At 54.2% G+C, this 12,275-nt stretch overlaps 1 protein-coding gene across 2 annotated transcripts in view; it reads left to right on the top strand.

Moving 5' to 3' along the window:
- DENND2A (DENN domain containing 2A) overlaps positions 1–7,244 on the top strand; it is a 59,066-nt gene extending 51,822 nt beyond the window's left edge. For both annotated transcript variants that reach the window (XM_054282059.1, XM_054282060.1), the window contains exons 16-20: positions 1,043–1,084; positions 2,539–2,656; positions 4,635–4,874; positions 5,673–5,759; positions 6,563–7,244. In XM_054282059.1, coding sequence (XP_054138034.1) covers positions 1,043–1,084; positions 2,539–2,656; positions 4,635–4,874; positions 5,673–5,759; positions 6,563–6,594 — 519 coding nt within the window. In that variant the 3' untranslated portion in view covers positions 6,595–7,244. The remainder of the gene's footprint in view (positions 1–1,042; positions 1,085–2,538; positions 2,657–4,634; positions 4,875–5,672; positions 5,760–6,562) is intronic.
- The last annotated feature ends 5,031 nt before the right edge of the window (positions 7,245–12,275 follow it).

Raw genomic sequence — 12,275 nt, forward strand, 5'->3', positions numbered from 1 at the left:
CTGTGGGTCCTGCATCCCCACTGGGAGTCCTCATCCCACTGTGAGTCCTCATCCCACTGTGTGAGTCCTGCATCCCCACTGGGAGTCCTCATCCCACTGTGTGAGTCCTGCATCCCCACTGGGAGTCCTCATCCCCATGCTTGAGTCCTGCATCCCCACTGGGAGTCCTCATTCCACTATGTGAGTCCTGCATCCCCACTGTGAGTGAGTCCCGCATCCCCACTGTGGGTCCTGCATCCCCACTCTGAATGAGTCCTGCATCCCCACTCTGAGTGAGTCCTGCATCCCCACTCTGAGTCCTGCATCCACACCCTGCTGTACTTGAGGTTCTTCCCTGTGGGCTGAGCTGTCTTCTGTCAGCTGGCAGTGCCAGGGAGCAGAGCTCTCATCCTCTGGCTGCCATGAGTGTGGGGTAAGGGCAGAGCTGGGTGCTCCCCCAGGCAGACAAAGGTCTGTGCTCTGCCTTGGCCACAGCTTGGGAAGGCAGGGGGCTGGAATCTCCAACTATGGGGCTGCTGTGGGTAGGAGATGGTTTTATTACAGTTTATATTGGTTTCTGCATGGTGCTGTCTAGGGGCTGCATGCAAATCCTGTCAGTCTTCAGTGTGATTGCTGCAGCCTGGCCAGGACAGTTGCCCCTCAGGTTAACACAGGTGCCTCACAATAGCAATAAATAATTAAGAATTGGATTCCTGAGGCACAAGGGTAAGCACAGCAAGGCTGAATCTGATCTCTGTCTCCCCCAGCAGTGTAGCACATGGGGAGAAAGGATGAAGCTCTGACCCTGCTGGGTGGTAAAAGAGCAGAGGGCCATGCCTGGAGCACAGCTCCTGCTGTCCAAGCTGGGCTGTGGTTTGCAGTGGCATCCCTAGGAAGCCACAACATGGGCTGTGCTCTTGGGTCATGCTGGGTGCCTCCTCCAGCTGCAGTGGAGGGTAGGAGGAGCAGGGAAGTGTTTCCTCCAGAGCAGTTACAGATTAGGATAAACTCTGATGGTGGAAATAATTACTTCCACTTTTGATTCTTGCTCTTTCGTTCTTAGGTCCTCGTCGTTGACCTTGTAAATAATCGGTTTCTGAGACAGGTGAGCAGAGCTAATTCACATCCTTTTCTCCCCTTTTTCCTCCATAACTTACCTCCATCTGTGTGTGCTGACCTGCCTGGGTGGATCACTTTCTCCCCACTCAAAAACTGAGGCAGGACTTGCAGTGGGCAGCGTTATAGGGATTGCTGTGTATATATGTAACATCAACATCCCAAACCACAGCTGTTGAGGACTAAATCATTGGGAATTACCTCTTTCTCTTTTTTTTTTTTTAGAGGGGAAAATGGTGGCACTTGGGCACTATAGGTCCTTAAGTGTCATCCTCTGAGGCAGAGGACAGAGCTGGAAAGCTTTGGCTCAGCACTGTCTGCTGGGAGGCAGTGTGGGTTCTTGCAGCCTGTGTCTGTCAGTTCATCTTCCACCACATACTCTCCCTCTGCCCTGAGTGGGAGGAGAGCCTTGATGGTTTTTTGAAATCCTTACTGCCTCAGGAGCTTGTGGTTCCTCAATCCAGTCCTTGCACTGGATGGGTTAGAGGCAGGAAGGTGGCACATGGGAGCCTGTGTGTTGCTCTGCAGGCAATATTGCCTGCTGATTTTCACTTCCCTTTGTTGTGGAAGGAGGAGTGGGAAGGGGAGGAGGAAGGGAAGAGGATAAATGAGCAAACATACTCCTGGCCCAGGAGGCTCTTTTTTCCCAGAGCTTTTTGGCAGATCGCTGAGCAGTGCTGGCAGTGTGGGTCTGTGCAGGGGCTTAGCCCCATGACTCAGATGGGATGAGTGCTCCTCCTGCTGCTCCCCCTGACTCAGATGGGCTGAGTGCTCCTCCTGCTGCTCCCCCTGACTCAGATGGGCTGAGTGCTCCTCCTGCTGCTCCCCTCACTCAGATGGGATGAGTGCTCCTCCTGCTGCAGGGAGCAGCCTGTGGGAGAAGGCCAAGCGCTCCCTCAGCCCTCGCCTGCCAGCTGCCTCAGCTCTGGGGTAATGCTTTACCTTGCACCTCTCTTCTGAAGGCTTCAGCTGAATCAGCCAACTCAGCCAGGGCTGGTAGGAGCTCTGCACAGTCACTGGCAGTTCCTTGGCTCCCATGCTGCCTGGGAATTCCTTATGCCTGTGTAAGAGGTTTGGTGCCTGAGCAGAGGCTCTGCTCACTGGCCATGTGCCAGCATTGTTCACACTCCTCCTCTTTGTGGCGGGGCCAGTGCTCCTGAGCAGATGGTGAGGCCAGGGGTGAGCCCTGCCCAGTAGCCTCCAGGGTCAGACATGTAAAATTCCTTCAGAAAAGGGGAATATTTAGGAAAACAACCCCCTTTCTCCTTGCTCTTGTGCTTTTTGGTTTTACTGCACTGGGTGGTGCTGGGAATGTGCCAAATGCATTACAGTTACGCCTCTCCTCACAGGTCATTTCTAGTGCTCCCCCTGCTGTGCTGGGGACAGGGTAGGAGATGTTTTTGTCCCAGCCCCAGTCCCTGAGGAGGTGGCTCTGTCTTACAGATGGAAGATGAGGACTCCATCCTGCCCCGCAAGCTGCAGGCTGCCCTAGAGCACATTTTGGAGCAGAGGAATGAGCTGGCGAGCGACAAGGAGGAGGGCCCTGTCAATGGCAAGCAGGGTAAAGCACAGTGCCTTTCAGCTGAAAACCATGTCTTTTCCTGCCCCTTTCTTGTCTGTCATTTCTTAGAGGAGAACTGGGCTTGTACTGAATTTAACACCACAGGTATGGGGGGTAGATCAGGATTTTGGTTAAGCTATGTGAAGTATTCCAGCACACAGGGGCAGTTCTCTGTGTGAAGGGCAACTGCACTTACCTCTTCCCAGCTCTGGCCATGCTTCCCTTAGAATTCCAGTGAGCACCTGTACTCCTTTTCAGGGGGTTTTATAGGCTTTCATCCCACTTATGCTGGCCATGAGTGATGCAGGCTCCTCCAGGGGACAGTCACCTGCAGAGCTGCAGACTCAGCAGTGACCATGTGGCTTATGGTGACTGGGCTGGGACAGCTCTCTTGGGGACAGTATGGGCATCTCCTTGGTGCAGAGGAGCCTGGAGAATGTGCTGGTTTTGGCTAGGGCAGAGTTAATTTTCTCCATAGCTGGTATGGGGCTGTGTTTTGCATTTGTGCTAGAAATGGTGTTGATAATACAGGGATGTTTTAGCTGTTGCTGAGCAGAGCTCATACTGAGCTGTGGGAACTCAGCACATCACTCCTGATGTCCAGAGTTGCTGAGACAACCCTTGGGGGGGCTCGGAAGTCGTGGAACGTTGCCAGAAGTGTTTGGTGGTTGGACTTTGATCCTGCACGGGACGCAACACCTGTATGAGGATGGGAGGATCACACGGGGATAAGTGGTGAAGGGATAAATTAATTATAGAGTGAAAACACAGGTTTTAGAATCTCGGTACAGGTGGGTTCTAGGAGACAAGATGGAGGAATTAGGGCGTGTCATGTCCTCCTTCTTCTTCTTCTTGTCATCCATCTTTGATGGTGATGGTGGCGCTTTGAGATTGGTTCTTACTGAATGTGCACTTGTCAATAAGAGTGAAAGGTATTGGGAGGAAAAGGTAAATATCCTGCACGTAGTTTTTGGTGTAAAAATAAGCGGCCACCCTGAGGGCAGTCAGTGTGTCCATGGCTGACTTGCTGTGCGGACCTCTGTCGGGCCGGGAGAAAATATTGCAGATAAGAATTAATAAACAACACTGAAGAACTGAAAAACCTGAAGACTCCTTTCGTCCTTTGGAGCGCGGGCTGCCTCAAGGCCATCCCGAGCCTTTCCAGGCCATTAGAACAGCCGAGGAACGGGACAGTTGGCATCCGCTGTGTGGGCTACTCCCACCAAGGGGGGATATTAGCCCTGAAGAGCCGAGAGAGGGCAGCTCCCGACTTGGACGAATTCCCAGGAGAGCACTGATAACTCCTTGGGAGAGAAGCCAGAAAACGGCCGAGAGAGTCTGAAAAAAGCAGCAGCCACTGAGAATAACACTGAGCCAACACCGTTCTGCCTCTCATCCCACCCCATCAGTGAGTGGGCTAAGGGTGCACAAGGAGTGGGGAGGGGACAGAGACAGCTGACCCAAAAAAAACAATGGATTCCACATGGAGTCATGTTCATGGAGTCATGCTAGCATATAAAGCTGCAGGAAGAAGAAGGAAGTGGGGAGACATTTGGAAATAGGGTATTCTGTCTTCCCAAGGCATGTGCGCTGGAGCCCTGCTTTCCTGGGCAGGGCTGAACACCTGCCTGCCCACGGGAACTGCTGAATAAAACAATTATTTTGCTTTGCTTGCATGCACAGTTTTATATTCATCCATTAAACTCTTTTTATCTTAGCTCATAAGTTTTCTCACTTTTACTTTTCTGATTCTCTCCCCCATCCCACCAGAGAAAAGTGAGCTCCAAAATAAAGCTTGGTGTCTTTCAAAGTAGTAACAATTTGGTCTACTTCCATGACAAGCACTTCCTAGCATGCTCTCCCTCTTGAGCAGCTTTTTCTTCTCAGGCTGGATCTGAAAAAAAATTTTTACTCAGAGATTTTCCTAGCACATTCTTACAGCACTGTCCTGAGCACTGCCTCTTTGTTTTTCCTTTAGAAACCAGCCCTTTGAACGAGGTGGTGTCCGAGGCCTTTGTCCGTTTCTTTGTGGAGATTGTGGGCCACTACTCCCTGTTCCTGACGCCCACGGAGCGCGAGGAGCGGGCCCTGCAGCGCGAGGCCTTCCGCAAATCCGTCTCTTCCAAGAGCCTCCGCCGCTTCCTGGAGGTCTTCATGGAGACCCAGATGTTTGGGGGCTTCATTCAGGAGCGGGAGCTGCGGAAGCAGGGGGTCAGAGGTGAGGGGCTCCAGGCTGCTGCTGCTCCTGTGAGAGCAGGGAGATGCTCCCCAGCCACCACCTGCATGCCCAGCTCCGTGCCTGGAGGCTGCAGTGTCGGTACAGGAGCACCAGAAGGGAATCTGCTGGTTTCTGGATGGGGTTGGGATTGCAGGCATCCTTCACCCTTGCAGTATCCTCCACGTGTGCCCCTTCCATTCCATGTTGAGTTCCACTGATGGAATGACATTTATTCTTGCAGTCCCTCATGCCTACTTCCTGTGTCTGGAGGAAAGCTGAGCTGGATTGGTCATGGTTCTTTTGTCTAGTAGAAAGCTTGGATGCTCATCTCCTTCCCACCCTCCCCTTCACTCCTGTTATCCCACAGTCCCAAGGGCTCTACTGGCAGCTGAAATTTCTTATCCCTGCTGCTACTGGGGCTGGCTTAGCAGCTTCCTGATGAGCATTAATAAGCAGGGAATGCTTGAATAGGTGGCTGAGTAAAAGAGGTAAATTCTGCATGATGATTCCCCAGATGATGTCACTCCCTGGGCCTAGCTGTGTTCGTAGCAGAATGAAGGGAGGTACATTCTGTACCCTGAGTGAGGTACAGCAGTTTCCCTTGAGTGGGGAGGGAGGGGGCAGACCAAAGCTTCTGTGCCAAATCTGGCCTCAGCTGATGGAGGAGGTGGGGTGAGTTGTTCTCTCTCCTGTGCAATAATGTGTGGGTAAGCTGAGACAGTACATTTTCAGGTGGGCATTCCTACTTGGATTTATAGAGACACAGAATAAAAGCTGTTGATTTCTGTCTTTCTGCAGGTCTGTTTGAGGTACGGGCTCAGGAGTACCTGGAAACGCTTCCCAGTGGGGAGCAGAGTGGAGTCAATAGGTTCCTGAAAGGCCTAGGTAAGGAACCAGCAAAACCCTTGGCTTCCCAAGGCTGGGCTTCTTGATGCATTGTTGCCTTGCTGCCCTGCTGCCCAGGGGTGACAGAGCTGGTGACTAAGTGTGGCATCCAGTGCCTGGCCATGTAGCCCTGTGCTGGCACACTGTTGGCTCTGGCCCTGGTCAGTCACTATCTGGAGGCTGGTGGAGAACCAAAGGTTGGGCCATGAGCTGTATCCATGTCTTCTAAAGGAGACAGGTGGGTCTGAAGAGGCAATGGAGCAGCCAGGGACTTGGGGATGGTGGATTCGGGTCCTGATGGAGGGATTGACAGAGATTTCATTGCCTTCAGGTTTGCCCTTAGGGATCAGCAGTGGGAACTGCCCAGGGGTATTCTAAGAGTCAATCTATTTTCCACTGTAAGGAGAGCTAGCCAAGAGCTGCAGACTGAGGTGGGAAGTCTTTGATAAGACATCAGACACTGTGGCTGAGTTTGATCAGGTGTTAAGATCACATCCCTGGTCCTCTTGTCTGTTCTTGGCCATTTAAGAGCAGCAGTGCCTGAGGGGCTGGTGTGCCCTGGACAAATGGGCTGTGCAGGGTGTGCCTGGGAGCTTGCAGGGTCTCAGCCTGCAGCACTGCTCCCAGGGAATGGGCAGAGCTCTGCAGGCCCTTGCTTCCAGCTTTGCAGAGCAGCTGGCTGTGGACAAGGAGCCAGGGATGGCAGCAGGGCCAGTGCACTGCACAGGACAGAGGTGGTGGGAAATGACACTTGTTTTGCCTGTTGCTGTGGAGAGTCCATTTTCTTTTCTCTGTCTCTTCAGGCAGCAAAATGAAGTTCCTCCACAAAAAGTAAGAGCGAAGCACATCCTCATTCCACAGAAGAGAATGGCTTTACCACTTAGCAGCAATAAATCAGACTCCTCAACCATTCCCATTGAGCCAGCAGCCTTGGGCACAGCTGCACAGAGCCATGGTGCTGCAGGAAGGTGGGATGGCTGCAGCTGCCAGGACAGGCTTCTGGATGTCTACAGTAGCAAGCACTGGACCAAGCACTCTCTCTGAACTCTGCACTAGCACGTTGCAGGCATCCCCATGGACTGGATCTCTTAGCTAGCCAATTCTTTATTTGGTTGTATTTTTCTATTTATATTGAGGTTAGAACAGTTATTAACCGATGACTCTTGCCCTGTCTCCTCTCTGCCTGGTGCTGCAGGAGGCCAAATGGGAATTCCCATGGGACTGAGCAGGCAAAGAGGGCGTTGAGGGGAAGGACAGAGATGTCTGCAAGTAGGTCTCTGCAAAGCAAGGACACTGAGGGCTGCAGGGATGATGTGGACTGACCAGGAGGAGCTTCCAAGCAAGGGAAAAGGGTGAGGGGGAACCACTAAACCTACTGAGGACTTGATGGGCCAGCCAGCTCCCTGGGTAGCTGTACTGGGGAGTCTTGGCACGAGGGGAGGCCTTTCCTCATGCAGTGTAATTAAAAGCCAGTTGTGTAAAAGGCACGTGGATCCATGGTGTTTTCATGGAAAGGGATGAGCTGTGCATTCCCACCGTCCCACCTAGCACCAAGCATGAGCCAGAGAGGACATCAGGCAGCTGGACCCTTGCCTTGGCCAGGCCCTCAGCTTCCCTGTGAGTCTCAGAGGCCAGGTGGCCTCCATCCCTCACCTTACAGCTTTCCAGGAGAGCCCAAGGTGGAGCTACCTGCAGGATCTTGTCTGGGAGAGCTTCCCAAAGGTCAGGTGGGCTCTCCTCTGCTGTCGTGGGTGTTGCTGCTGGGAGCCCAGCTGGGAACAGGCAAGGGCAGCCTGTCTGCTGCTGCCTTCTGTGCCCCTGCCCAGGCCTCCTGGTCCCCTCTCCTCTGCCTGTGGTGACCTCCTTCAGTGAGGAGCTGTCAGGGGAGGGGAGTGGAGCTGGAGGCAGGGTGAGGGCTTTTCTCCAGCTGGTGTGGAGACTGTTACACTTGCAGTGCTTGTGAGGGTGAGAGCACCTGGAGCATCCTTGAGTCTGCTCTTGGGAGGAGAGTCTCTGTCCCAGCTGCTGTGGGGCTGCAGGCTGAAAGCTGCATGTGGGTACCTTTGCTGCAGCTGTGCTGTGCTGGGCTGCACAGGACTCCTAGAGGCTTTGTAAATGATCCCTGTGGTCCATGGGCCTGGCCAGGTGAGAGGACCAGCACTGGGGTTCAGAAGATCTCACCTGCATTCCACACCAGAGCAGAGTGGTGGGTCCAGTGCTGCTCTGTGAAGCTTTTGAAGCCATGCAACCAGGTAAGTTGGGCAAATGGCTCTGGGTGGCCCTGCTTGAGCAGGGACATGGCCCAGGTGACCCCCATAGGTCCCTTCCCACCCCAGCCTCTCTGTGGTGAGCACAGTAATGCTGGACAGCTGTGGTGTCACACCAGGCAGGAAGCAGCACCTGCAGCTCTGTGCCCCCCAAACCTCTGTGCAGGGACAGAGGAAGCAACAATAGAGGGGCTTAGAGAAACCAGCAGCATTTACTCCCCATCCCCAGCCAGGGTCAGGCTCCCTCAGAGGTGACCAGGTGAGGGGGTTGGCCCTTGGGTATGTGAACAAAACTGGTGCCACTTCAGTCACAGGAGCTGGTGGTGGCTCATCGAAGGGAACTGCAGTGGGGTTCAAGGTGAATCAAATGCTGTGCTTTGATTCTTGTTTTAGAAGGGTTTTAAATGGAAACATTATGAAGCTTTGCAAAGCTGGGGTTACCCCCACACGTGTAAAGGTGGCCAGGATGCCTGCAAAGCTCTGTGGGATGCTAAATAAAGCTGATCTGTGGCTCAGCTCCAGCCTTCAGAAGCAGGTCTCCTACATGGTCCCATACTGCCAAGGCTGCTCCTGGGGACTCCACATTCCTCTCCTTAGTGATGTTTTCAGCAGCGTGGGACTTGGTCTTCCTTGGCAGGAGCTGTGCTGAGGAGCAGGGAGGGGCCCCAGGCTGCCCAACACTTAACTCAGCTTGAACTGGTGTGTGAGCATGCTGAGATGCTGGCAGCTTTTACTGCACTATCCTAGTGGCTCAAATTAAAAAGGGCTGTGAAATAGCCCTGTTTGCCTCACTGGGTGGCTCCAAGGGGGCTCTGCCAGCACAGGACTCCATGACCACTCAGTGCATTTATTAGCTGCTCTCAGGAAAGTGGGAATCAAGCCTACATAGTGCACAAAACCCAAAGGGGGTGTTAAAAAGCAGCAGCAAGAGAAGTACAATGAAAGAAGCATTTACAACTGTGTCATTAAGGATTTAAAATGAAACTTGGACAGGAAGTGTTGATCTCCAGCTGCAGGACAACCTCTTCAGCTTTAGTTTGAGCTGTGCTGCTCCAAGATGAGCTTGACTCTCCATCTAAGGGCTCTGTATGCTTTGGAGGAAGCCACCTGTAAGGAAAAGCCATAAGACCATCTGTGCTGGGTGTGCCCATGGGTCTGTGTGTCCTCCTGTGGAGGCTGCCAGCAGCAGGTGACCAGAGAAGACCATGAGCAGAGCACATTCACTGGGGTATGTAGCCCTATATGCTATACACACACACACTCTCTGTACTGTACACAAACATTAAACTTGCCCACTTCACCTGCCAGGGGTTTCCTGCACCAGAGCTGGGTCTCTGTGTTGAGTGGCCTTGGGTGAGTTTCTGCTCCATGACCATGTGTACATGGGTGTAGGCAAACGTGCTGAGGGAAAACGCCAATCTGGGGGCAGGATGGATGTACCAAAGGCTGCTTGAGAATCAGGACACTAGTTAAACATTAGAAGTTGTGATCTCTACTACCTGACAGCTCCTGCCTGATTAAACAGCTCTCACACACCAGTGTGAGCAGCTCTGTAGGGCCCATGATGTGCAGACTGCACTTGCTCACTCCCAAGCTACTGGCTAAATCCTGGGCTCTGTACCCCTCCTTGGTTTACAGCACAGGCTGTTGGTGTCCTGCAACAGCTCAGGACACCTGTGAAATCCCAGCCCTCCCTGAAACTTTTGGGAATGTCCCATCCACCATGCAGTTGTTGATTCTGTATCTGGCAGGATGGACAGACAGCCCTGGGCAGTCAGGAGACCAGACCCAGCCCTGCACAGGGCAGTCAGGCTTGGGCTTGGAGTGCAGCAGCCAAGGGGGTGTGTTTGCATTTTGCTGCACGTGGGGATCCCTGGTGCCCGTTGCCAGGAGATGAGAACTCACCTCTCTGCCTGGAGACGGATTTCAGGTGGCAGGTGGCAGCAGGCAGCTTGCAGGTGTAGAGCCCCAGGCAGCCCCCGCAGTCAGAGGGCTTCTGGCAGGGCCGGGACTGGATGCTGGGGCAGGAGTGCTGCAGGGAGAAGGGAAGGGGTGGCTGCAATGCCCGTGGCAGCCAGGACCAGCCCAGTCACAGCTGCATCATCACTCTGCAGTCACAGCACAAGCAGCTCACTAGGGTCTAGAGCAGCAGCTTCACTGCAGGGAGCTGGAGCAGCTGGGGCCCAAGGAAGTGCTCCAGGGGCAGTTCATTACTGGTTTTGGCTGGAAGCACTCAAAGCTGGCCACCACAGCCACAACACAGCCCTGAGCGCCTCTGCCCTTTTGCTGTGGTGGCACCCACCCCAGCTGAGTGGCATCTGGCACAGCATCACCCAGCACTTGTGGTTAAGGCAAGGTCTACTTGTGTGCCACCAAAGTGTGGTTTGGGTTTGCTAAAGGAGAAGTTGGTTACTTGTGGGATGCTGTGCTGAGCCTGTGGAGCAGATTTCCCATGGGCAGAGAAGGGCTGTGCCTCCCTCAGGGCAGTGCTGAGCGGAGCTGTCCCCAGCAGGCCTCCATTGCAGAGCTGGCAGAGCTCTGTTGGCACTGTGAAGAATGAACACTGCGGGGAGTGTTCCCCTCCTGCTCCTGAACCCTGCAGGGGCTGGGGCTGGAGCAGCACTGTCCTTGCAGCTCTGGGGGCAGCACATGGGGACAACTGCAGCCAGACCTGCACTCTGCTCCTGAGCTGCTCACAGCCACCAGCTCTGCTCTAAGCCTTGCCAGGTACCAGCTGGGATCTGGGGGTGTCCCTGCCCCGCTCCCTTCTCAGCACCCAGACCCACGGTGTGTTGAGAGGCCATGTTGTGACTGGAACCTTTACAAGCATCCTAAGAGGAATGGCCTTGAAACACCTTTTCTGCCTGGTGTTTGCAGGATCATGGCACGCTCAGCATGTGCTGCTGTCCTGTCTGATCCTGACTGGTGCCCCTCTCACCCTGCAAGCCCCAGCCCAAACCCTCTCCCTCGCTGTGCTTACCGTGTCGCTGTTGAACTTTCCGTAGTCCCTCAGGTGCTGGCTCAGCCTGGCAGTCCTGCTGCGGGAGGGCTGCAGGGGGAGCCTCCAGGGCTTGCCAGGGGCAACCTGCTCCCCACTGCCCAGCAGAGCCCCGGCCGTGGCCTTGCTGAGGGACCTGGAGCTGGGGTGTGCCTCTCTCATCACTTTCCATGCACTGGCCAGAGGGTGGGTCCTCCTCTCTGAGCCCTGCCCAGGCAGCCTGTCCCCTCCATGTCCAGGTGGCCAAGGGGCTTCTCCAGGGAGCCCAGCCTCTGCCTGCCTCTGCAGGGTGCCAGCCGGGCTCCCCAGTACCCCAGACAGTGCTGGGGCTGGGCAGAGCAGCACCAGAAGGAGCGTGGTGACTGCCAGTGCCTGGACCTTCATCCTCAGGTCCTGCCTTTGCTCAGGGTCCTCCTGCCTGGACAAGGCTGTAGGAGTCAGTAGCAGAGGTGGAAGATGCTGCTTTCCCCTGACTCTGGATGCAGCCAAGGTAATTTTTATAGTGCAGGGATGTACCCTGGGGGCACAGCCCTTTTCCCCCGCCCCTGCTGTGTCCCACCTCCAGCTTGTGAGCAAACCCAGCTGCTTACGTGGGCCCCAGTCCCCCTCCCGTGTGTTCCCAAACATCCCAGCACCCTTCTGCCACAGCCAGCCTGTCCCTGCTCAGGTACACACATGGGTGCATGGCATCTAGGATCCTTCAGCTGAACCACAGCTGCAAACAAGGTTTTAGTAAAGGAGAGCTGGTGGTCAATGTTTGTGTGTCTGATGGAAAGGTGGGAAGGAGTTGCTATGAGCCTGGTGGAGTAGCCTCAGGTGGAGGAAAGGCACCCAGTTAATGCCTCCACCCATTCCAGTGGGAGCTCACTGGTTAAACAGCAGAGCCCACCCAGGAGAGTGGTGTTAGAGCTGCCCTGATCAAGCTTTGGTGACCTCAGTGCTGTGTCAGACACCAGGGAGCTGCTCCTCAGCCAAGGGGTCTGACTGTGGTCTGTGAATGAAAAGGAGGGTGGGTCTGTACTCCAGGTTTACTACCAGCCAGCACCGAGACCCAACTCTACTAGAAATCAGTTTTAATGAGTTTCAGTGTTCACCAATCTGTTGGCACCCACAGTTCCATCCTGTGCACATTACAGGCTTAGAGAAAAGGTGACTTTTTCTCATGGCTTCCGTGGGAGATGCCTTGGCACCCTCGGATCTCTTCTGCTTCAGACTTGATACTCAGGACTAAAGAAGGAGGAAGGAAGCTCC

This window comes from Melozone crissalis, unplaced genomic scaffold (genome assembly GCF_028551555.1).
Source record: "Melozone crissalis strain CALT ecotype California unplaced genomic scaffold, PUWL_Pcris_2 ptg000033l_1, whole genome shotgun sequence".
In the NCBI taxonomy this organism is placed as follows: domain Eukaryota; kingdom Metazoa; phylum Chordata; class Aves; order Passeriformes; family Passerellidae; genus Melozone; species Melozone crissalis.